The sequence below is a fragment of the Camelus dromedarius genome, chromosome 3, assembly GCF_036321535.1.
Source record: "Camelus dromedarius isolate mCamDro1 chromosome 3, mCamDro1.pat, whole genome shotgun sequence".
NCBI lineage: Eukaryota > Metazoa > Chordata > Mammalia > Artiodactyla > Camelidae > Camelus > Camelus dromedarius.
Window position 1 is genome coordinate 46,500,083 of NC_087438.1, and position 22,678 is coordinate 46,522,760.

Sequence of the window (22,678 nt, forward strand, 5' to 3'; positions counted from 1 at the left end):
ATATATATACCTAGATATGTGGAACCCCAGACTTAGAATTGAGGCTCTAATTCCTCCTGATGAGCATAGTAGATGCTCAGAGATTTAGATTATCATAAAAGATCAATATGTTTGTAATTTTAAAGCTAATTTGCCTACTGTCTCCTTTAGTATGGTGAGCATATTCAGTAGCTTTTCAAACCCCAAATAATTTTTCTTCACTTAAAACTTTGACTTAACATTTAAAATAGTGGTCTTTACCCTAAAAATATCCAAGCCTCTCCTCCTAAAAAAATTTAAATAACTCTATAATGCAGAACTTTGGTTGCATGCATATAAAATTTATTATTAAAAAGACATGAGTTGGTTTACAACACTCTTCTGCAATGTTGTTGAACTACTGTATAAAAGTATTTTGCTCAATGTCTTTAAAAACTAGTAACTACCAGTTTGATTACATTTCAAATCTGATAGGCATTTAACACCTAATGTATCCACACACAGCATACAGTTTAAAGTATACAACTCAATGGTTTTTGGTAGTTCAGAGTAATGCAACCATCACCACCACAATTTTAATTTTTTGTTGTGGGGGGATGTAATTAGGTTTACTTATTTTTTTTAGAGGAGGTACTGGATTGAACCCAGGACCTTGTGCATACTAGGCATGTGCTCTACCATTTGAGGTATATCCTCCCACCACCACCACAATTTTAGAACATTTGCATCACCCCCAGAAGAAACCCTCTGTCCGTTAGTAATCATTCCTCATTTCTTCTCTACTGCCCATCCCTAAATAACTGCTACTCTATTGTCTGTCTCTATATTTGCCTGCACTGGAAATTTCTTATAAATGAAATCTTATAATATATGGTGTTTTGTGACTGGCCTTTTTCTTAGCATAATGCTTTCAAGGTTTATGAATGTCGTAGCATGTATCAGTAATTCATTCTTTTTATGGCTGTATAATATTCCATTTTATGGAGGTACCACCCTTATTTAACCATTTATCAGTTGAAGAACATTTGGTTGTTTCCAGTTTTTGGCTGTTTGGAATAACACTGCTGTGAGCATTCATGGACAAGTTTTTGTGTGGATGTCTGTTTTCATCTGTATTCCTAGGAATGCAATTGTTGAGCCATATGTTAACTCTCTGTTTCGCATTTTGAGGAGCTACCAAATGGTTTTCCAAAGAAACTGCACCATTTCATATTAACATTTGCTGTGTATGAGGGGTCCAGTTTCTCTATATCCTTATCAACACTTGTTCTCTGTTTTTTTTTTGATACTAGCCATCCTAGCTAGCAAATTAAATATCTGATAAGGATCTAGTACCCCCAAAATACAAAGAATTCTTACAACTAAATCACAAAAAGACAAATAACCAAATTGAAAAATGGACAACTGATTTGAATAGCCATTTCTTTGAAGAAAATATGTACATGGCCAGTAAACACATGAAAAGATGCTCAGTTCATTAGGGAAATACAAATTAAAACCTCTACGAGACCACTTCACATCCATTAGGATTACCTTCAGAGGCCTTCCCCACCACAGTGATTGGCTTGGAGCCTTGCACATACATAATAGGCAATCTGTATTTATTAAAATGAACCTTCTAAATGTTGTGCTTGCATACTATTTCTTCCAGGAATTTACTCAACAGATAAACCTGCTCATGTGCGAAAGTTACATATGCATTCGGTAGCACAACTTAATGAGGAAGACCCTGCTTAGATGGAATCCTGTCTCTGATACTTCCTAGCTGTGATCTTTTTTTTCAATTGAAGTATAATCAGTTTAAAATGTTGCATCAATTTCTGGTATACAGCATGTTTCAGCCATACATATACATATATATTCCTTTTCATATTCTTTTTCATTATAGGTTACAAGATATTGAATATAGTTCCCTGTGCTATACAGTATAAACTTATTGTTTATTTTATACATAGTAGTTAATATCTGCAAATCTCAAACTCCCATTTTATCCCCTCCCACCCCTGTTCCCCCCTAATAACTGTAAGTTTGTTTTCTATGTCTATGAGTCTGTTTCTGTTTTTGTGGAATTTTTAATGATGGCCATTCTGACTGCTGTAAGATGATACCTCATTGTAGTTTCGATTTGCATTTCTCTGATACTGATATTGAGCATTTTTTTCATGTGCCAATTGGCCATTTGTATGTCTTCATTGGAGAATTGCTTGTTTAGGTCTTCTGCCAATTTTTGGATTGGGTTGTTTGTTTTTTTAAGTTGTATGAGCTGTTTATATTTTCTGGAAATTAAGCCCTTGTCAGTCCCTAGCTGTGATCTTGAGTAAGTCACCTAACCCTTCTGTGCCTTGGTTCTATCACCTGTAATGGAAATATTACCTATACCTCAGATAGTAGTCATGTGAATTAAGAGAGTTCATTTTATGTGTTATTCTTTCTTACCATTCTTGTATCATTGTTTAGTAAAAAGCTGGAAACAATGTAAATGTCTATCAATAGGGGACTCATTAAGCCACAACCTTAATGGAGCTCTGTGCAAACATACAAGGATTAGTGATCCAAAGAAGGTATACAAATGACTAACAGGCACATGGAGAGATACTCAACATCATTAGACAATAGGAAAATATAAATCAAAACCAAAATGAAACATGACTGTACATCTAAAGGATGGCAGTAGCAAGTGTTGGCAAGGATGTGGAGAAAGTAGATCCCTTATACGTGTATGGTGAGAATGTAAAGTAATGCAGTCACTTTGGAAAAATTTGGCATTTCCTCAAAATGGTAAATTCAGTTGCAGTATGACCCAGCAATTTCACTTTTAGCTGTTTCCAAGAGAATTGAAAAGACACAGCTACACAAAAACTTGTACACAAACGTTCATAACATAATTAATAATACCCAAAGTGGATGCAACCCATCTGTGTCACTGATGGAATGGATAAACAAAATGTGGGATAGCCATTCAGTGGAACATTATCCGACCATGTAAAGGAACGAAGTACTCAAGGCTAAAGGCTAAAACGTGGATGATCTCGAAAACACTATGCTAAGAGAAAGAAGCCAGATAGAAAAGACCCCATACGGTTTCATTTATATGAATTGTCTAGAATATGCAAATCCATAGAGACAGTAAGTAGACTAAGTGATAGCAAGGGACTGGAGAAGGGAAGAATGGGAAGTGACTGGTAACAGGTATGGAGCTTCTTTTGAGTGGGGTGATGAAAATGTTACAGAATTGGATAGTTGCACAATCTTGTGAATATGATAAAAACCAATGGATTGTACACCTTACAATGGTGCGCTTTATATATATAAATTATATCTTAAATAAAGAACACTAAGGTCTGTATGTTCTGAGATGGTATAATATCCAAAATACATTAAATGAAAAAAATACAGAACATTTTGCATAGTGTGCTACCATAGGCTTAAAAAATAATAATAATGTTCACAAGCATACACATGCTTTGCAGGCATAAAATCTCTGAAAAGATACACAAGGAACCAGTAACATCATTTCCTAAAGGGAGAGAATCTAGCATGACTGAAGAACACAGTGGCCTGGAGGGAAACTTCTTTCCAGTACAGATCTTCCTTGATTTATGAAGGGGTTACACTCCAATAAACACATCGTAAGTTGAAAATATCCTAAGTTGAAAATGCATTTAATACACCAAACCTATGAAACATCACAGCTTAGCTTAGCCTGTATTAAACATGCTTAGAATTCTTACATTAACTTACAGTTAGGCAAAATCATCTTAACAGAAAGCCTATTTTATAATAGTATTGGATATCTCATGTAATTTATTGAGTACTGTACTGAAAGTGAAAAACAGAATGGCTGTGTGGGTGCAGGATGGTTGTAAGCAGCTCAGTTGTTCACCCTCAAGATTGTGTGGCTGACTGGAGCTGCAGCTCTCTGCCCCACCCAGCATCACAGTGCTGCATGCCACTAGCCTGGGAAAAGATAAAAATTCAAAGTGTGGTTTCTACTGAATGCATATTGCTTTTGCACCATTGTAAAGTCAGAAATTCCTAAGTTGACCCAGTATAAGCGGGACACTGTCTGTATACCTTTTGTGCCTTTTGGGTTTTATACAGAGTGCAAGTATTACCACTTACACTTTTTTTTTTAAAAGAAAAATAAACATGGAAAACTCTGATGTTTTGTCTTAAGTTTTATTTTAAGAAATCACTTTCATTTTATTCTGTAATAAACTTAAAATATATCCACCCATTTGGTGAGATTTATTTATCCTTTAGCAATTGAAGTACTAAACAATGACAGTTTTCATTCTCAATCCTTAATAATATTATTCATGATAAGTGAGATTAGCTTTATCATGGAGAAAAAAAACCCCAAACATAAACCTTTATACTATCCACCTACTACTCCAACAACACAGTTTCAATAAGGAAGTTTTACTGATAATTGAACAATTTATATAATGTGGGCAGAGAGATATCAAGAGTGATTGTAAGGTGGCCATTCTTGTAAGTCAAGAGCTATGATCTTTGACCCATTGCTCAATCCATTTCAATATCTGATCGATATTATCCTCAAGATCTTCTGGATTATTGCTGGGCAGCTGATGCACTATTTCCTCCTTGTAGGATGCTAAGGCTTCTTCATAAAGAATTTGAAAAATTTCACACTGAATATTGTCTTTTAGTTTCTTCTCATTATAACCCCTAGAAGGCAAAGAGATGATAAGCAAACTGGCATTAGCTGGAGTTTCAGGAACACACCAGAAACTGGACACTTTTGTAACTATGCACTTTTGAACACATGAAAAATCAAGCAAAAATACTTGCATATAATAAAATGCATAAAAGGAATTATCGTACAGTAGTTGGGTACTTGATCACACAATTTCCCACAGTATGACTCAGAAGACAGTGGGAAAATGTCTTCCATAAAATTTTTCTTTTTTGGTTTTTCTGGTGATGCTTTCTTGGAGGGATAAACTCAAATATATTTTAAAGGTTGTGAAATATTAATTTACCTTGTTAGTTTTTCGTAAGTTTTCCCATTCCTGTTGTGAGGATAATTTGAGTGGGTAACGTTCATTCCATAGCAAAGAATGTTATCAGCTTGGTTGTTTTCCTAGCAAAGTTTTACATTAAGGAAAAAGCATGTGGGAGGGTATAGCTTAAGTGGTAGAGCACAGGCTTACCATACATGAGGTCCTGGGTTCAATCCCCAGTACCTTCTCTAAAAATAAATAAACAAACCTAATTACCTCCCCCTACAAAAACAACAACAAAGGAAAAAGCATGACTAAACACAATTGCTATATAGTACCTTTTACTGAATCAAACTGTCAGTTGAGGTATTCATTTACTCAAAGTACTGCTTGTGTTTTACAAATGCATCTTTTTCTCTTAGGTTCAGAAAGTTCGTACCATACAGATTTGCTTTGTAGTAAGACAAAACAGTCACATTTTCAAATAGAACCCTTTATGATGGTAGTACTGGCCAACCTCAGGAATCTGAATAAAAATTTATATTATACTTTAAGAACTCAGTGCTTTTCCTTTCTTACCTTGTTTCAAGCCTTTTGTACAAAACACTGTTATCTGTTTTCAGCACAAAAACTATATGAAACCAGCGTTCAGGGAAGAAATCACAACCATGGTAATCAACAATAACTCCACCTTCACTCATTTGGTTTTCTAACTCGTCAACTACCTGTGAAAAAGGAAAAGAAGGAAGAACACAGAGGTCAACTTCCCTATTAAATTTTTTTAAATGTATATTTATTTTAAAAAATTGTACTTACTCTATCTTCATCTAAAATGGGACAGTCATACTCTTCATCATAGCCATCATATAACTGCCCTAAAAGAGATATACATTGGTGTGTTAAAGTAGTATTTTCTAAGTAACTTTCAGTAATTTTCAATTAATTCTAGACTTTGGGAAAGGAAATATATCATCAGTTACTCTTTTAGAGACAAGGGAGGGCATTAACATGAGAGATGTTACATGGACACCAAATATAAAGAGCTATACTGATAAATTAGAATTTTGTTTAGAAGCTTGGATAGCAATATACCTGAAACCATTTTAGCTATCAAAACTAAAACAACTAAAAAGATGGAATAATAGCCAACTTCAGAATTTGTGGAGCTATTAGTAGAGGAGAACTGCATTATTTTTGTTGAGCCACAGATTGGTGGGAAAAGGGGACACATGGATGGAAATACTCCCTGCACGTTAACAGCAGGTTAAGTTCCAAATTTATGAGGCCAAAGATGAAACTTATTAAAAGCAACAACATGTTCTTGATTCCAAAAATGAACCCTTTGTCACTGAGGGCATATCTTTATGGGGTTTGGGGAAGGAGTCAGTACCCAGATGCTCCTTTACGTCTAGATTTCCAGCATCCCCAAAAGCCAAGGGTTAAATATCTTATTTCAGAAGGTAGAAGAATGATGGACAGATATAAAAAAGGCAGATTTAAATGTAACTTTCCAGCAAATTAAAGCTTCCTTTCAAAGGAAGTTTGTCTTAAGGTGAGACTTACCAATCTCAGCCTCACTCTGAATCCCTAGGAGGTACAATCTCTAAGGCAGGCTTAGGTCATCCTCTTGGCCATCTCGAAGATGGCTATAGTCTTCCCAAATCTCCTTCCCCTTACTATTTTGGCACAGGTTGAAATGAGGTTAAAAAATGAGCATGAGTTCTAAAGTGACAATAATCCTGAGGGTTAGTGGAAGGCACAGAGGCAGTTTTAACTCTGGACAGATATTGGCCATGTGAGCCACTGCTCTAGCACATAGTGTGGCCTCTGCCTTCTTGTGTTGCTGTTCAGTTACCAGAAACTTACCAGCTAAAAGGTTAAACTGTCTTGGTGTGGGGAAAACTGGTTAACAATTTAGAAAATAATCTAAATCCTTACTTTATACCACAAATAGGTGGATTAAAGAACTAATTTTTTTTAAATTTAAGTATAGGTGATTTACAATGTTGTGCTAGTTTCAAGTGTACAGCATAGTGATTCAGTTATACATATATATATATATTTCAGATATTTTCCATTATGTTATTACAAGATATTGAATATAGTTCTCTGTGTTATAGAGTAGGCCCCTGTTTATTTATTAAAGTAGTGTGTATCTGTTAACCTCAAACTCCTAATTTATCCCTCCCCTCCCCCTCCCCCTTTGGTAACCATAAGTTTGCTTTCTATATGAAGAGCAAATTTCTTAATTCCAAAGACGGAAAATTTAACCTACAAAGGAATAATTCATTGGAGTTTGTGAAAAAATAAAACGACTGATTTGAACATATACAATGTTAAATCTCTGTTCAATGAAAAATATAGTTTTTTAAAAAAGAAAAACAGCAGGGAGAAGTATTTGTAGTAGGACAATGGACTGAAATATCTTAAAAATCAAAATAATAGTAAGTAGCTTAACAAAGAATAATAAGATTCACACAGAATAGAAAAGATAATTAGTAAACAGTACCTGAAAAAAATGTTGGACTTTCTCAGTTATTAGACATGCAAATTAAAATGAGCCTTTTTATACCTGTTTTATTAATTATATATGTATTTAGTAAATTGACTCTAGAAATGTATTTTTACTTAAGTAAATAATATTAGGTCGTTTTATTTTTCTGTATGTTATTTTTACAATACTCTATATATTTTTTACAATGCCACAAAATCTAATACTGACAGCTGATTCTGTACCATGTGGGAATCTGGAGTAGATCAATGTTCCTTCATATTTTAAATCCAGACTAGTAAAATCTTTAAAAATATATGCTGTCTAAAATACAGACAACTATGGCAATATTAACTTTTAGCATTAAAGTCTTTATACTGCAATGCTGAAATGCAGGATTTCTTAAATCACTTTAATATATTTTAATAAAATAGTGTAATCCAAGCTTTCAAATATTCACTTCAAAAAGCATTTATCAAACACCATGTACCAGTAATTACAGGAGTAATGAAGATATATTAGTGAACAAATTGAATAAGAAGACAAACTCAGTCCTTCCATTTTGAAGACTTTACAATAAAATGGGGTGATGACAGACAAGTAACTTGGAAATTACAGTATTTTAATGTTATGGTACTACGGGAGCAATAGGATGGGCACCATTTAGGTTAGAAACATAAACGTGGGTGGGATATTAGGGGAGGCTTCCTAGAGGAGATAACTTCTAAGTGAAGACTTGAAGCAGTTAGCTAGGGAAAAAAAGGTAAGATGACTCTTAACAGAGAAAACAAGATATTCAAAGGCAGAGAGATTAGAGAGGGCAGGCCTTTCAAAGGAGGGAAAGTCTTTCAGAATAGTTAGAAAGTAGGTGATAAAGGGGTCAGGTGAATTGAGGCCAGATTAAAAAGGACCTTGAAGGCTTCACTGAGTTTAGACTTTAATCCCAAGGCAAAGGAAAATCATTACTGCATTTTAAGCATGAAATGGCATGATCAATTTCAAATTTTTAAAAATCATTTCGGTTTCTGTGTGCAGTTGGAAGAAAGCAAATCCAGAAGCACGGGTACCATGTAAAGGCTACCGCAGAATTTTAGGTAAGTGATAATTACAATCTGCGTTATAGGGAACAGAGAAATAGATGGATTCTAAACTTCATTTCAAATTTCCAAAAAGAGTAAAAATGTTTGCTACTTTAGAAAGTTTCAATTGGAAGTCAAGTTTATAATTGTCTGTACAGAGGGTCTTCATATGACAAAGACTGGGGTGGGGAGAAGTCTGATTTGATTAAACTACCAAACATTTTGAAAATTAAATTAATTTCCCAAAGTTTTATGATTTACTTAAAAATTACTTGCAGAAAAAAAAATCGATTGTGAAGCCAGTTAAAAGGCTTTAAAGACCTTCTTACCTTAAAAGACTTTCCCACTTGTTAGTCAAACCGTAAAAGCATGACATTTTCTTCACTGCCATCCTAGAATTTATATACTCACATGAAAGCTGTTCTTTAAAGTTAATGATAGAGGGATGCTAGTTATCTATTTTGATGCTGCTGCCAATAATACAGTTTCAGATTTCATCCTTTGGAAATACATTTACCTCAACCCAACAAGAGGCTTTTAATTATAATGCAATTAGTACAGTAAGTTAATTGGTTTAAGGATTGGGAGCTTTGATATCTGGCCTTTTATGCAAAGAAAGCAATGAATTCTCCATAGAGAAGTTATTAGAGTACCAAAGATGTGGAATTTAAGTTGGGCCTTTTAAGGTGCTGTTTGTAAGGTAGGTTAGGAAGGGCATCTATAGACAAAGGAAATAAGACATGGAGATGCAAGACGCCCCACTTTTTCCACTGCTGAACAACAGTGCACTGTGGGTAGACTGAAGGGGACTTAGGAGATAGTGGTTGCAGGGCAGGCTGAAGGTAAACTGTGGCCAGTTCATAATCTCCTATACTTCATTAAGGAGGATGGACTTTATCAGTAAAAAGTTCATGTCATCCCCTCTGTTCCCTCTTTTAAAGGATATAATGATGGGGTGTTGAAGAGGGAGGGAAGAGGTACCGAAGAATAGAAGATTCAGCATGGACGGTCTTGAGAATGGTACAGCAGTGCCAAAGGGACACAGCACCGGTGGTCTTAGGAATGGGATAGGGCTATCAAAGTGATTTTTCAAACCATCAAGATTAGGAACCAAGTGCATCTGTGCAGTGTGTGAATAGTTTGGGGGGGGGGGGATAGGAATCAGGAGCAGCCAAGCAGGGTCAGGAATGACTTCAGAGCATGTGCTTTTTAAACATTAATTTGGAAATGTTTGGGAACTATCTAGATGGTTACGTCTAGTAGGTGTCTAGAAACCGGGCTAAGTTTTAATTATAAATTTAAGTCATCAACAAAAGGGAGTTAATAACTAGTCCTGAGTGAATGACATTACTAGAGGGAGGGGCAGGATTACAAAATGGCTGTAGTGAAATCACAGGGGAATGAGGTATATGGTGGGAAGGAAAAGAATCAGATGCAGATTGGGACAGCAGTGTTGGAGAGGCCAATGGAGAAGTTAGTTTCAAAGGCTTTCAGCGGTAGCTGATTAAGGTGAAGGAAAAAAATGGGATACACAGAGGTTAGAGCAGGGATGGCAAACTTTTCCTGTAAAAGGCCACACAGTAAATACTTAAGGATTTGCAGTCTAGTCTTTAGTGTACTACAAAAACAGCAGCAGCTTGCCAACCCCTGGGTTAGAAACACACCAAGATTTTAAGTATTGAGGGCCAGGTATTTGAAATGCATCCAATGTCAGTATAATCATACTACTTTTGTCTAGACCTATGAGTATCCTGGGTTTAGGGACAAAGGCTAAAGACTGATAAACTTGTGGCAGGAAAATTAAGGATACTGGTAAATGTGTAATTAAATGATTGGATACGGGAAAGGACATCAACTGAGGAACGTGAGACTGGAAGAACAGTGATAAGAAAAGCATTCTTACTGCACACTGAGGACGCTTCAAAGTTTTACTAAGCTTAATTCCCCACCTAATTTTTCCTGCTTTGGTTTTAAATGGCATAGATGGTCTCTTACAAAAAATACAATTTAATATGATGACTAGGATAGCAATAAACTCCATTTAGACACATCCCTTAAGTCTCATTAGTTATAGCAGGGTTTCTCAACCTGAATTACTACTGACATTTTGAGCTTGATAATTCTGTTATGGAGATGGAGGGTTGTCCTGTGAATTGGAAAATGTTCAGCAGAATCCCTGGCCTGTACCATTAGAGGTCAGTAGCAACACTCCTCACCCCAGCTGTGATTACCAAAAATGTCTCAGAAGTTGCCAAATGTCCCCTGAGGGGTAAAATCACCCCCAGTTGAGAACCACTGCTTTACAGATAACTGCATGGTTTCCCTTAAAACGTATCACCATTTGGAAAAAAAAATGAGGAAGCTGAATGTCTCAGACTACTTCCTAGTAAGGTTTTCAGATATATTCAAATGGCACCTGGGGAAAAAAGCCTGGTACATTTTGAAAAACCTTATAAAGTACCTCATCTAACACTTGTCAAATCAGACCAGAAATCCTTTTCTGGCAAAACAGGAGGGGAAAAAATTCACACTTTTCCTTTAAGGCAGATTCCATCTCATGAAATAATCTCACCAATAAAACACAAAGAGAATGGTCAAGACTATGCACCATTAGGTGGGCACACAACTGACTAAAACGGTTTGAGAACAAACAGAAGACTCAGTGGAGAAGACAAGTGTCTCACAGTGGATTATACTTTGGTGTTACTGTTGCTGTCAATGCTATCCATGATAGATTTTACAGCAGCTTCATTAAGCTTAGAAGTGTTACACTGAGTGGGTAAAATTAGAACTGGAAGACATGGCTGAAATTGACTACAACGTGACTGTGAAATCACCTGTCAAAAACAGTAAAATTCAACAGGCAAAGGAACAAAAGCAGATTTCACGTAGGTATAAAATGGAGAATGACAAGCTATGCACAGTTGTAAGTTTTATTAACAATAACTTAAATGCTAAACCTGGATTAAAAGTGTAAGCATGATACTGGCATATAGTATCAAGACTGACAAGCAAAGATGCACAAAATCGACCTGCAAAGGGATAGTGGAAAAAATTTTTTTTTGAATTTTTGACACTGGGAAACACATCAAGGGTCCTTAAATATAACCAAAGGGATAGAAAAATGGGACCTAAGAAGAAGTCTGGCAATTGAGGAAGATAAATCTAAACAGATAAGGATCCACTATGAATAAAAATCATGACCAAGTGGTCCCTCCAAAAAGCAGGCATAGTTATACTTCAGCAATCTGAAAGCATGGCCCTTAAGAGTGACTTATACAGCAGGAATCATACTATGATCTGAAGACACTAGAAATGACACTCTAGTGGTAATGAATAGACTGTAACAACTTCAAGTTTTTGTTAACTGTTGGTCATAATGAGGCAGAAAACTGCTTCTAAAAACATAATTGCCAAAGTACCAACAATCAAACTGATGAATTACAACTTTATTTTTTACACTTAAAGGCTGACAAAAAACCATTACTACTCCTACTAAAGAAAGTCCAATACAACATCTCAATTGAAAAATGATAGCCATATTTACTCATTAAATACTATTTTTCTAAAACAACTTGGAAACATCCAGCATGCATGTTTAAGCTCAGTACAATGGATTCAAAACCAAGTATACATGTTACATGCATCAAGGCTAGGTTACAAATTATCATAGTCATCGTCATCATCGTCATCGTCATCATCATCATCTTCACGTTTTCTTTTCAGTGCACTTGATGATTCACTGGCAGTATTTTGTGATGACACCAGGTTAGTGGTAATAAGAATGTTTTTCGACCCAATTAATGATGGATTAATTAGAACATTCTGAACTGTTGATGTTGCAGGAATTGATGCTTTTACAGCTGGGGACTGTGAAGTGGGCATCTGTACTGTAAACCTTTGCCCTGTGAGGGACACTGGAGTCCCTACTTTCGTTGAAACAGACATGGTTTGTGGGGTTGGTGTGCCAAGTGTGGGAGTACTTGGTCTGCTAGTAACTGAACCAACACTTAACCGTGGAACCGTTATTCTTCCCGCAGAAGTAGATGCCTTTTTTTGTAAAGACTTAAGTCTGTAATTAGGAGCAGTCAAACAATATCTATCAGGTGGCAATCTAGGGCCTGAATATGGCTTGATCAATGGCAAAGGGGTTTGATTTCTTTGCCTTGCAATATCTAATAAAAAATCTCTTGGGGGAGGAGAGGTAAAAGACTGGTCAGCACGACACTGGATTGCCAATCGCACATCATCTGCATCAACAGTAGCTTTCTTAGCATGACTTGAATAAATTTTTGCATCATCTAGAATTGTGGTGACATATCGGAAGGCAAACTCCAACATCTGATTTATAACTCTTGGCTCATATTCTGTAATCCCCATATCCTTCAGGATTTGTGCCATCATCTGTGCATCTTTCGGCATGCTCTTGGGAGAAGCCATCTTGCCAGACTCCATGATATCCGGTGATCAGACTTTAGATCATTTGAAAAAAATATGTACATTAGATCAAACCTGAAATAGTTACTTTGGTAGCAACTGTCAGGAACTTTAAAATGTTTAAATACATGTTAAATTTTTAAAAATATAAGTTTTTAAAATATATTAAATCTTTTAAATTTTAATGAGGCACATTTAAAGTTCTCTTTAAATTTATTGAGTTTCTATCCATTATGGTATATAAAAAGATGAAGACACAAATAAGGGGGTGATAAAAGATTGGGGAAAAAGAGGGTCAAATAAGTAAACATGTATCACTTTAGAATGTGTGTAGCTGCTTGCAGGCATGCACCTATGAAATTAATCTAAGAAAATACCAAAGGACAGAAAATTCCATATGCTACTGTCAGAGTTCAAAATAATGTCCTTATAGTGAGCTCAATATACTGTCTCCACAGATATGCTCAGCACCACCCCAACCTTTATGTGTTTGCCCAAATCAAAATACTCTCCCTCTTCCTCATGTTCGATTCTGTCTACCATAAGTTCAATCTTCACAGAAGCTGTCCCAATTATAACTGTCCACAAGACCTGCTAGCCAGTGGCAGAGGGGATGTAATGGTCAAAACAACCAAGACACAACATTAGACAATATGTTCTATTTCTTTGGGTCCTCATCAGAGCACAAATTCCTTAATGGCAATCCTTCTCTCCTTTTTGTACCCTCTCACAAATATAGTCCTAATACTCCATCATTTCTCTCACTTAAAAAAATAAATAAAATCACATAAATCTAACACCAAAGTGTCCCTTACCTTCACGAGCTAAATCACCCACATTAACGTATTTCAGTCCTGATCTTGATGCAAGTTCTTTGCCTAGCGTGGTTTTTCCAACCCCTGGTGTACCTGTAAGACAAGCCACAGAAATATACTGTTCATGAAATACTTATTAGACTTTAGCTACTGATCTGCCCTTCTTAAGGTTCTTAACAACTGAAATGAAGTTTCCTATTTAGAAATCCTCTATGAATTAACACACACCATAACCTAATAAAAACTACCCAAAGCCTGTTGGATATCAGGATCTTAGCCAGTGTATCTGATTCTGCCAGGAGTGGGTCTTAGGAGATTCTGTCAATCACAGACTGTCTGCTACCACCATAGAAATTCCCAGAATAAAACTAGCCATTGCAAATAAATTACTATCATTTATTTGCTTTAACTGAAAAAAAAATTAAATTGTTCATGGGAAAAGTTTGGCAGTACGAAAGACAAAATCTCATTTCTACTGACCCGCTACACTCTTCCCTAGGGGCAATCAGTGTAAACCAGTTTCTTATACATGTCTCCAAATAAGTCGTATACATACGCATTTGTGTATACATCCACGTATATGTATACATACGGTAGCATATTACATGTGTACATATACATACACTGCATGTATATATACATACACACACTATAGATTTCCTTTTACAGAAATGGCAATACTATACCTTCACCTTCCCTTTTTTATAGCTATGTATTTCAAGATAATTAAACCCACAATTTTCTGCTGTTCGGGTTTAATGCCACTAGAATTATGAAACTTGATCATTATAATTAAAGATAGCGGGAATAAATCAAGTCTCCATAAAGATAACATTTAACTCCAGTCCATAATAATACACCAAGTTTGAACCCTGAACGCACCATGTTCTCAATAAAATCCTCACATTTAGATTTTTGATATTGTTTAATATTAAAAAACAGTCTGATCCAAACAAATGAGATGTTGTAAAATGGTCCCCTCAAGAAATCTTAAAGGCTAAACATTAATTTGAGGTTAATCTGCAGCTCTCAGAAATAGAAAGGACTTACGCGTTGCCAATAAGCTTATGTTCTGCTAAAGGATAAAACTTTACTGCTGTTTCCACAAAGAGCGCCTCAATTTTTAGATGCTGCAGTAGCATCCACACCCATTAGATTCTTTCATGAATGACTTATAACGCTATTAACTGCTAAAACTTGACAGACATTTTCAGAGTTAAAAACGACCATATTTTCCTTTAAAGGAGTTATGCGGCATTTTAGTATCACAGGCGCCCTGAGTATGGATCCAAATACCCAGAACCCCCACAATTAGCTAAGGAACTTTACAGCATCTCTACAAGAGAAACGACCAGAGCTGCTCAGTAGATGCTTTTCCTTCTTAAAATAAAAAAAAAAAAAAGAGAGAGAGAGAAAGCCTCTCCACAAGCGTATACAGCAAACTGATCACTCCAGACATTAGAATCCTTTCATAAAAATCTGACTCTCAGATACAGAAGAAAAATGAGACAGCCTAGGAGGCCAAAGGCATCCACCATTAACAAATCTATTAAGGGCCGGATACTGCCTTACGTTATTTCGCTAAAAACCTAAAGAGAACCCTGCAGGTAAAGAAACGACAGTCATTTTACAAACAAAAGCCTGATTAATAAAGATTAGGCAGCTTGCCAAAAAAAAAAGGAATTGGATATATCTACCTCTCTGCACCTCACCGAGTAGCCAACCTCCACCAATAGAATTAACGTTCGCCGTCCCCTCCCCCCGTCTCCCGCAACCGTCGCGAGGGCCGGGTCTCGAGGCCCTGACAACTGCCACGCCACGCGGCCCTCGCCGAGTCTCGAAACAGAACACTGAGTGGCACCCCATTCGGGCGTCCGAGGGCCCGAAGCACTCGGCGTCCCTGGCTAGCCCCGCCGTCCAGCACCACCCCGGCGCGCGCCCTGACCCGTGAGCAAGATGTTCGGAAGCAACATGGTCCTCACCGCGCCGGCTCAGGACGCCTCTGCACACGCGCCCTACACGCAACAGGGAGGGGCCGGAAGGGGCGGGAGGCGGTAAGCGCCAGTGGCGCCGGAGCACTGGAGGTCTTCTGTGGCGGTAGCGAACCACCTCTGCCGCCTCGTCGCCGACCATTGGTTACCTGGCCTTCTATGACACGCTTCCATCGCAGGGTCCGATTTGCGGGCACAGGTCGGCTCGGAGCTTCGAGTCAGGCAGTGCGCTGGATGCCTAAGACAGTCGCTGATTTGGCGGCCCCGCCTTTCCGTCTGTGTCGCGGAAGCGCCGACCGGTCTGGTAGGACCCCGGGAGGTGGGCCCTCCAAGACGGCTCGCCGCTGAGCTTGGGTAGGGCCGGGTGGCTACCCTTCCACCTGGAGCAGACTGGGTTCCCCCGTTCCTTTCCACCCACAAGGGGATGCAGCTTCCGGAAAGTAAGGCTGCCGCAGTTGCGGCTGTGGTATATGTCTGTCCTAGAGACGTGAGTCCATCTGTGCCTTCACGCCTTTCTCGGCTCTCGTCGCTCCTCCTCCTGACCTGCCCATCCCATCTAGGGGTGAGAGGGGTGGAGGTGCAGAGTTCTGGCCTGGAGCCAGGGTATGCGAGCTCGTCTTCGCTTTCTGACTAGCAGCATTACGTTGGACGAATATGTGAGCTTAGTATTCCCTGTGCAGCGTGTAGGGTGGTGGTGGGTCTGCTGGAAGTATTTTTCGAAGTCTTCTCTACCTCTGACGTCTCATTTCAGGAACCTGGTATCATCAAGGACAGTTGCCTGCTCTTTAAAGGAGGTAACGGTCAGTCTTGTTTTCAAAAAGCGACTAAAATTCTGACCGTGACAACAGTCTGCATCTTTTATTTCGACCTGCCAACTAAATTAACTGAAATACGTGTTTTTTTCCCCCCACCTGTGTACCTCTTTCAAACTGCAAAGAAAAACCTCTCTAGTCATGAACAATTTCTGTGTGTGTGTACGGTTTGTTTTCTAGTGTGTGGAAGTATTTACACGTTATAAATTATGTGTTTCTAAACTATTAAAAAATGCACAGTTTACAGGTTTGTAGATTGTAAACACCTTGCATTTTGTAAACTTAAAATTGGTGAGTTCACTAGCTTGTATAAACACTGAAGAATTATGAAAGTCGGAAGACACAGTCTTGCCAAAAAAATTCATAATAACACGTTCAAATAAAGACAAACACTTAAAAATATAAAGTCTTTGCCCAGAATAAGTGCGAAGTATGAATTCAATATATGGTGCTTTTTTAAAAAAATTTTTTTGAATGTTTGTAATTTTGGAAAAAATTTTGAAGTGAAGGAAATTTTAATTTTCAGTGTAAAAACTGCACAAATAGAGTTGTCTAATTTTTCTTAATGACAAAAGGTAGGTACACAAATATGTGGTTTTTCTGTGTTCTCTACTACATTGTTGAGTTCATATGAAAAACTTTAACACCACAGACTATTTGACACAACTATAGTCATTAAAAGTAAAATTCAATTTAGCATTTTGATTGCTTGCTTCAGCTATTTTTAGTATGTTCTCTTTCATTAGTTCTTGAACCTCTATTATGTTGTTGATTTTGTCAGTATATATTAGTTACTATACTTCTGTTTTACAGTTTTTCTTAATTTGAAGGATTTTTTTTCTTTTTTCCCTTAGGTGAACTATACTTCAATGTACTACAGGTTGTATACTACGGATGGAAACTATTAAAGTTTATAATGTCAAAAACTTTTCTTAGACCAAAGGTATCTTCCACAAAGGTATGAAACACTAAAATGACCTTGTGATGATTGCCCAAAAAGAATATTAGTTTTTGTTTGTGTTCCTAAGACTTATTGCTGCTATGAAAGTAATCGTGTCCAGTATCTGTTGTAATCAGTGATCTAAAAAGTCTAATAATCAATTGTGAAACAATTGTACACTGAAAACACAACCTAAATTTTGAAAAAAAAGTGTTTCTTTTTTATGATCGCAGTCATAAAGAAAAAGCTGAAAACTCTTGAATGAAAAACAGTAGAAGAAATAGAAATACACGCGTTGTAATTGGTGTTATAGCTTAACAAACAGGCTCTACCTCTTAGAAATTAAGTGGTTTGGTGTGCCAGTTCTCAACAAGGCTAGTGGGTGGGTAGGATAGTTGTCAGACAGTATCACACTGATGAAAGTTAGCTGCTTTCCTACTGGTGGATCTACTTGTTTCCTGATCTTAAGAAAGTTATTTAACTTTGCTATTTCTCTTTGTCTCTCTCTCTCTGTAAGTAAATTTATGTAAGAAATAAAACTATAAAACGTGTAACTAAAATGCAGATTGAAATTGTTAGATCAGAATTGCTGTCAAGAGTTTTACTACTACTACTATTTTTCTGTACTCTTAAAAATAGAAGAAAGGGACCAGAGTGTAGTACTGGTGACAGTCTTTTAAAGAGGAGGAAATGAACTGGGTAGCTGTGACTGAAATTTTTCCCCAAAGGTCTTCATTTCTTTACCCACTGCTGATAATAATCCTAACCTTTTGTCTTTAAAAGAGGTGTGAAATGTGATTTTGCGTTTATAAAATTTGTATAATCCCTCACTTGCTTCTTCTGAGCCTTCTTTCACCTCCAACTTCTGGTTCTTTTTCTCCTAAAAAGGACTATTGTCTAATAAATGGCTCACAATTGTGGCTGAGTATTCTTCAAGGGAAATATAATCTTGGTTCCCCTTATTAGCCAGGCAGGGAGTCCCTAAAGTCAGATACTAAGCTGGATTTTTCTGGATTTATGCTATTGGAATGTCAAGAAAATCCACTTCTAATTATTAAATAAAACTTTGTAGCACTCCTAAATGTTTTTAGGTCAAATTTGCTTAATTTAGCATCTTTCTTTTTGTATATATACTTAGAAAGAATTTTAAAGAAAAGGAAATGATGGAGAGAAACATAGAGGGGTCAGTCATTTCTATAGAGCAGAAGACCATGACATAGAACTCACTGATTTTCCTGCTTTATTGACCTAGTACTCCTTTTTTCTAAACAAACCTGACAAATTACCCTCACTAGAAAGCCTGCCTCCCTTTCATAAATATATTAGTTGTTTCAAGAGCTGGAGAAAAGTGTAATAAAATCATAATTACAAATTATTCATAGCATCAGGATTCTTAGACCTTCACAAATTTTAAAGCTGGTAGGGATTATTTGAATGTATAAAGTTGTTCTTAGTTGGTGAATGCATTAACTTCATCAAGGCAGAAGTGTTACTTTTCTTACGTTTCTGTGTGATTAAAATAATACCTTTTTTTCTTTATTGTTTGACTTTTCTGGTAGGTAATTTTAATATTTATGTTTCAGTGCTACAAATGAGTTTTAAAAGAATCAGCTGAATCTTTTTCCTGGGAAGATTATAATTAATAAAGAATTAAGTTTATATTCGATGTGTATTTATATGGCATTCATCATTACTATAGTCAAGTAGATAAGTATGCATTTATACCTATTGTAAAGTGGAAAAACAATACATATAGAGTCAGTTTTAAAGAGATGATTTGTGAGATTTTTATTTTAAATGTTGCAAATCTATGATTTTTTTTTTTTTTTTACGGGGTAGTTTAGTTATATAGGGAATAGATGCAAAAAAATGTGACAGTGTTTACATGGTTTCTTTTTTTCAGGTAACAGACTGGGTAGACCCATCATTTGATGATTTTTCAGAGACTAGAGACATCTCTACTATTACTGCCACATCATTAGGTGTGAATAACTCAAGTAGTAGAAGAAAAAAGGCGCCTTCTGCATTAGAAAGTAGCAAATTTCCAGCTAGAAAAAGAGGAAACCTATCTTCCTCAAAACAGACTTATGGTCTAGAAAATTCAAAAGAATATCTGTCAGATGATGAACCATGGGTGGATAAATATAAACCAGAAACGCAGGTAACAAATAGCATAAAACGAGTCTATGTAATTTAATTTCAGGAAGGAGAGGGATGTGCCTTGTCATTTATTATTCATAAAAATCTTTCTGTCTAAATGAATTAGAAAAAAATAATAATTTTAAAGTTTTTTATGTTCCAAGTCTTAGATTATTCTGAAGTCATACCACTAGTTATTTGTCTTTGATTTAATTTAACCCTAACAAAGACTCGATCCTTTTAATTTTCACTAAATGCAGTACCCCACCCTATTTATTTCTTTCCCAAAATGTATTTCAGGATTATAGAAAATTTTATGATTACAGACGTGCCTCAGATTTTCATACATTGGTGTCAGCTTAAGAACAATTTTTCTGTACCAATATAAAGAATTAAGTATAATCAAAAGGACCTTTTTACTACTGTATCATTTATTTGTTTGCTAATTTTTTCACTAAAAGTCTTTATATTAATCTGTGCTGATACTTCAAAATTTTTGAGTTAATATGTTGTATTTTAAACTTGAAAATTTTAGCATGAACTTGCTGTACATAAAAAGAAAATTGAAGAAGTTGAAACCTGGTTAAAAGCTGAAGTCTTAGAAAGGCAACCCAAACAGGTAACTAAAGAAGAAATGTGTTTAAAAATATTTGACCTCAAATTTTTCTCTGACTTATAGTTGGTTATAAGAAGTTGAAAACTACTCCAATGACTTTGTTCACGTAAGATCATCTACTTCTGCCTCACCAAAAGACTCAGAGACTTGGAGTTTTCCCCTTAACTTGTACCTCTTTTTCCCTCTTACGTATGAAAGCACAGTAAACCATTTAGTGTGCTAATATATTTACTATTATAGATTATCTCACACTAAAGCAAGCAGGCAAATTACATATTAGTTTTTGTACTAAATATAGCCTAAAACAGTCATAATTCTTCTTACGCTGTTTTGTCTTTTCACTTCCTAATTCCATAATTACTCTTGACCCCCAAGCTAGAATATTCTCTCTCTTTTTAAATTTTTTTGATTTTGAGATTCTTCAAACATAAAGAAGGATAGAGTAGTAAACAAATACTCATGTACCTATAATATACCCATCATTTTCCCCCGTAGGTATTTTAACATAAATTATAAATGTCTGACTTTTAGAAACTTAAGTATACCTCTTTAACAACAGTAACAATAAAGAAGCATTTTTCTTATTAACCATATGTACCATTATTCTAACAAAATTAACTGTAAATCCCTAATGTTATCTAATGGTCAGTTCACATTCACATGTGTCCAGTTGTCCCCCAAATGTCTTTTATTTCTGGTTTGTCACAATCAGGATCTAATAAAGGACCACTCATTACATTTAGTTGTTACATCTCTTAGGTCTTTTAAAATCTAGAACAGTCCGCCTTTACCCTCTCTTTCTCTCCAAGGCATTGACTTTGTTTGTTTTTGTATTTTTGGAGAGGGGAGTAATTATGTTTATTTTATTTATTTTTTATTATTTTATTTTACTTTTTTAATTTAATGGACATACTGAGGATCCAACCCATGACCTTGTGCATGCTTAGCACTCTGCCACTGAGCTATACCCTCCCCCCAACACTGACTTATTAAAGAGACCAGGCCAATTGACTTGTAGAAGTCTTATATCCTGAATATGTCAGGTTGTTTCCTCCTGGTGATGACTAACTTGTTCTTCTAACCTGGATTTTCTATAACCTGGAATTTTGAATCAAGGGCTTGATTAGACTTTAGTTGAACATTTTTGCAAGAATACTTTATAGTCATGGTGTATATTTTACATTGCATTATATCTGTAAATATGTCTCGTTCTCCTGCTATCTTTGATGTTAAGTTTGATGACTAGATTAAGGAGGTGATAGAACTCTTCATTGTAATTTTCCCTTGTGATTGGCACATGAATTTATGGAGAGATGCTTTGGCAGCATGTAGGTGTCCAGTTTCCCAGCAGTCTTTCACCTAAGAGCTTTAGCATCCATTTTCAGTCCTTGCCTGATCATTTTGTTAAGATTGTGAACTGATGATTTTCCAATTCTATTATTATTATTATTATTTCTATAATTGTTAGCTGGCATTTTTCCATAAAGAAAAGTTTGCCATCACTAGCTGGGGCTGTTTAGTTACATTTAAATACATTTCCAACTGGAAAGACGGGGTAAATTTTCAGCCATTTTCTTTAACTTTCAACTTTGAATGAAGAATTGGTATTTTAATTGCTTCCAGTGGTAAACAGGTCCTTTTTTGAATCGAAGTCCTTCCTGTGACTTGTGGATCTAACCTTTGGTATAGGGTTAAGATAGTGTACTCAAGATGGATTTTCATTGTCAGCATTGGTATTCCTCTTCTTGTAGAAATCTCATCTCTCTTCTCTGAGTACCGGTTCTTGGGCAGTTTCTCTGATGCACCTTTTACATCACAGTTTTTTCTTATTGATTTATTTGGTCAACTCAGCTAATAGTTATTTTTCAGTGTCTGCTGTTGGTTTTTTTTTTTGTTTTGTTTTGTTTTTTTAGTATAAACATTATCATGTCTTAAACCTACGCATGTAGTATTATCATTTTACCAGTTGGATGAACTTAGATATGGGTGCACATGTTTAGGTGTTGGTAAAGTATTTCCTGTACAGTTTTAAAAGCTTCTTCCAAGAGGTTGTAGTTTAACCACGCATGTACTCTTTATTATATAGAAGTGTCAAAGTCAGTAATTATAAGACATTTCTGTGAAAAATTTTGATAACTTCTAGATTTCTCCTTAGGCAAGCTAAAAAAATTTTTTTTGGTTGATTGTAAGTACTCCAAATATTTGTTGAGCTTAATTTTTGAGGGCAACTTCTTTTCTTCAAAATACAGTAAATCTCTATTACAATGTAGGCAGTGAGGGGATTAACAGAAGTATTTCTGTTTTAGTGTTCTGATGGGAGACTACCTCCCAGTTCTCATACTGGAAGCAAAACTTTTGCTATGTGGCTGTGTCACTGTGTCAAAAAACAGACACAGCTGTATTACATGAGAA

General features: G+C 36.1%; 3 protein-coding genes across 10 annotated transcripts in view; 1 reads left to right on the plus strand and 2 right to left on the minus strand.

The window, feature by feature from the left end:
* Nucleotides 1-4,142: 4,142 nt before the first annotated feature.
* Nucleotides 4,143-15,995, minus strand: AK6 (adenylate kinase 6). Of its 3 annotated transcripts, none has more exons than XM_010974961.3 (5): nucleotides 15,909-15,995; nucleotides 13,769-13,861; nucleotides 5,763-5,821; nucleotides 5,526-5,671; nucleotides 4,143-4,671 (listed from the first exon to the last, which is right to left on the minus strand). In XM_010974961.3, the coding sequence occupies exons 1-5, from the start codon at nucleotides 15,931-15,933 to the stop codon at nucleotides 4,479-4,481; spliced, it is 516 nt and encodes a 171-aa protein (XP_010973263.1). In that variant the 5' UTR covers nucleotides 15,934-15,995; the 3' UTR covers nucleotides 4,143-4,478. The 3 variants fall into 3 exon arrangements, with proteins under 3 accessions (XP_010973263.1, XP_010973262.1, XP_031302259.1); XM_010974960.3 differs by lacking the exon at nucleotides 15,909-15,995 and adding an exon at nucleotides 15,714-15,840; XM_031446399.2 differs by lacking the exon at nucleotides 15,909-15,995 and adding an exon at nucleotides 15,466-15,634.
* On the minus strand, nucleotides 11,936-13,861 carry TAF9 (TATA-box binding protein associated factor 9). Its single transcript, XM_010974959.3, has 2 exons — nucleotides 13,769-13,861; nucleotides 11,936-12,988 (listed from the first exon to the last, which is right to left on the minus strand). The coding sequence occupies exon 2, from the start codon at nucleotides 12,969-12,971 to the stop codon at nucleotides 12,174-12,176; it is 798 nt and encodes a 265-aa protein (XP_010973261.1). The 5' UTR covers nucleotides 12,972-12,988; nucleotides 13,769-13,861; the 3' UTR covers nucleotides 11,936-12,173.
* Nucleotides 15,996-16,044: 49 nt separating the features above from the next.
* RAD17 (RAD17 checkpoint clamp loader component) overlaps nucleotides 16,045-22,678 on the plus strand; it is a 29,016-nt gene continuing 22,382 nt past the window's right edge. For 3 of the 6 annotated variants that reach the window (XM_010974955.3, XM_064481226.1, XM_064481219.1), the window contains exons 1-4: nucleotides 16,066-16,199; nucleotides 17,426-17,529; nucleotides 19,415-19,672; nucleotides 20,186-20,269. In XM_010974955.3, coding sequence (XP_010973257.2) covers nucleotides 16,184-16,199; nucleotides 17,426-17,529; nucleotides 19,415-19,672; nucleotides 20,186-20,269 — 462 coding nt within the window. In that variant the 5' untranslated portion in view covers nucleotides 16,066-16,183. The other 3 variants (XM_031446325.2, XM_064481213.1, XM_010974956.3) reach the window with 3 other exon arrangements.

Bases quoted from the DNA above. Each gene is read 5' to 3' on its own strand.
- TAF9 (XM_010974959.3), bottom strand. From the start codon at position 12,971: ATGGAGTCTGGCAAGATGGCTTCTCCCAAGAGCATGCCGAAAGATGCA.
- AK6 (XM_031446399.2), bottom strand. From the start codon at position 15,634: ATGGGGTGCCACTCAGTGTTCTGTTTCGAGACTCGGCGAGGGCCGCGT. The intron at 5,672-5,762 runs GTAAGTACAATT...CCTTTTTCACAG, and splicing joins CCATTTTAGATGAAGATAGA to GTAGTTGACGAGTTAGAAAA. The intron at 4,672-5,525 runs GTAAGAAAGGAA...TTTGCCTTCTAG, and splicing joins TACAAAAGGCTTGAAACAAG to GGGTTATAATGAGAAGAAAC.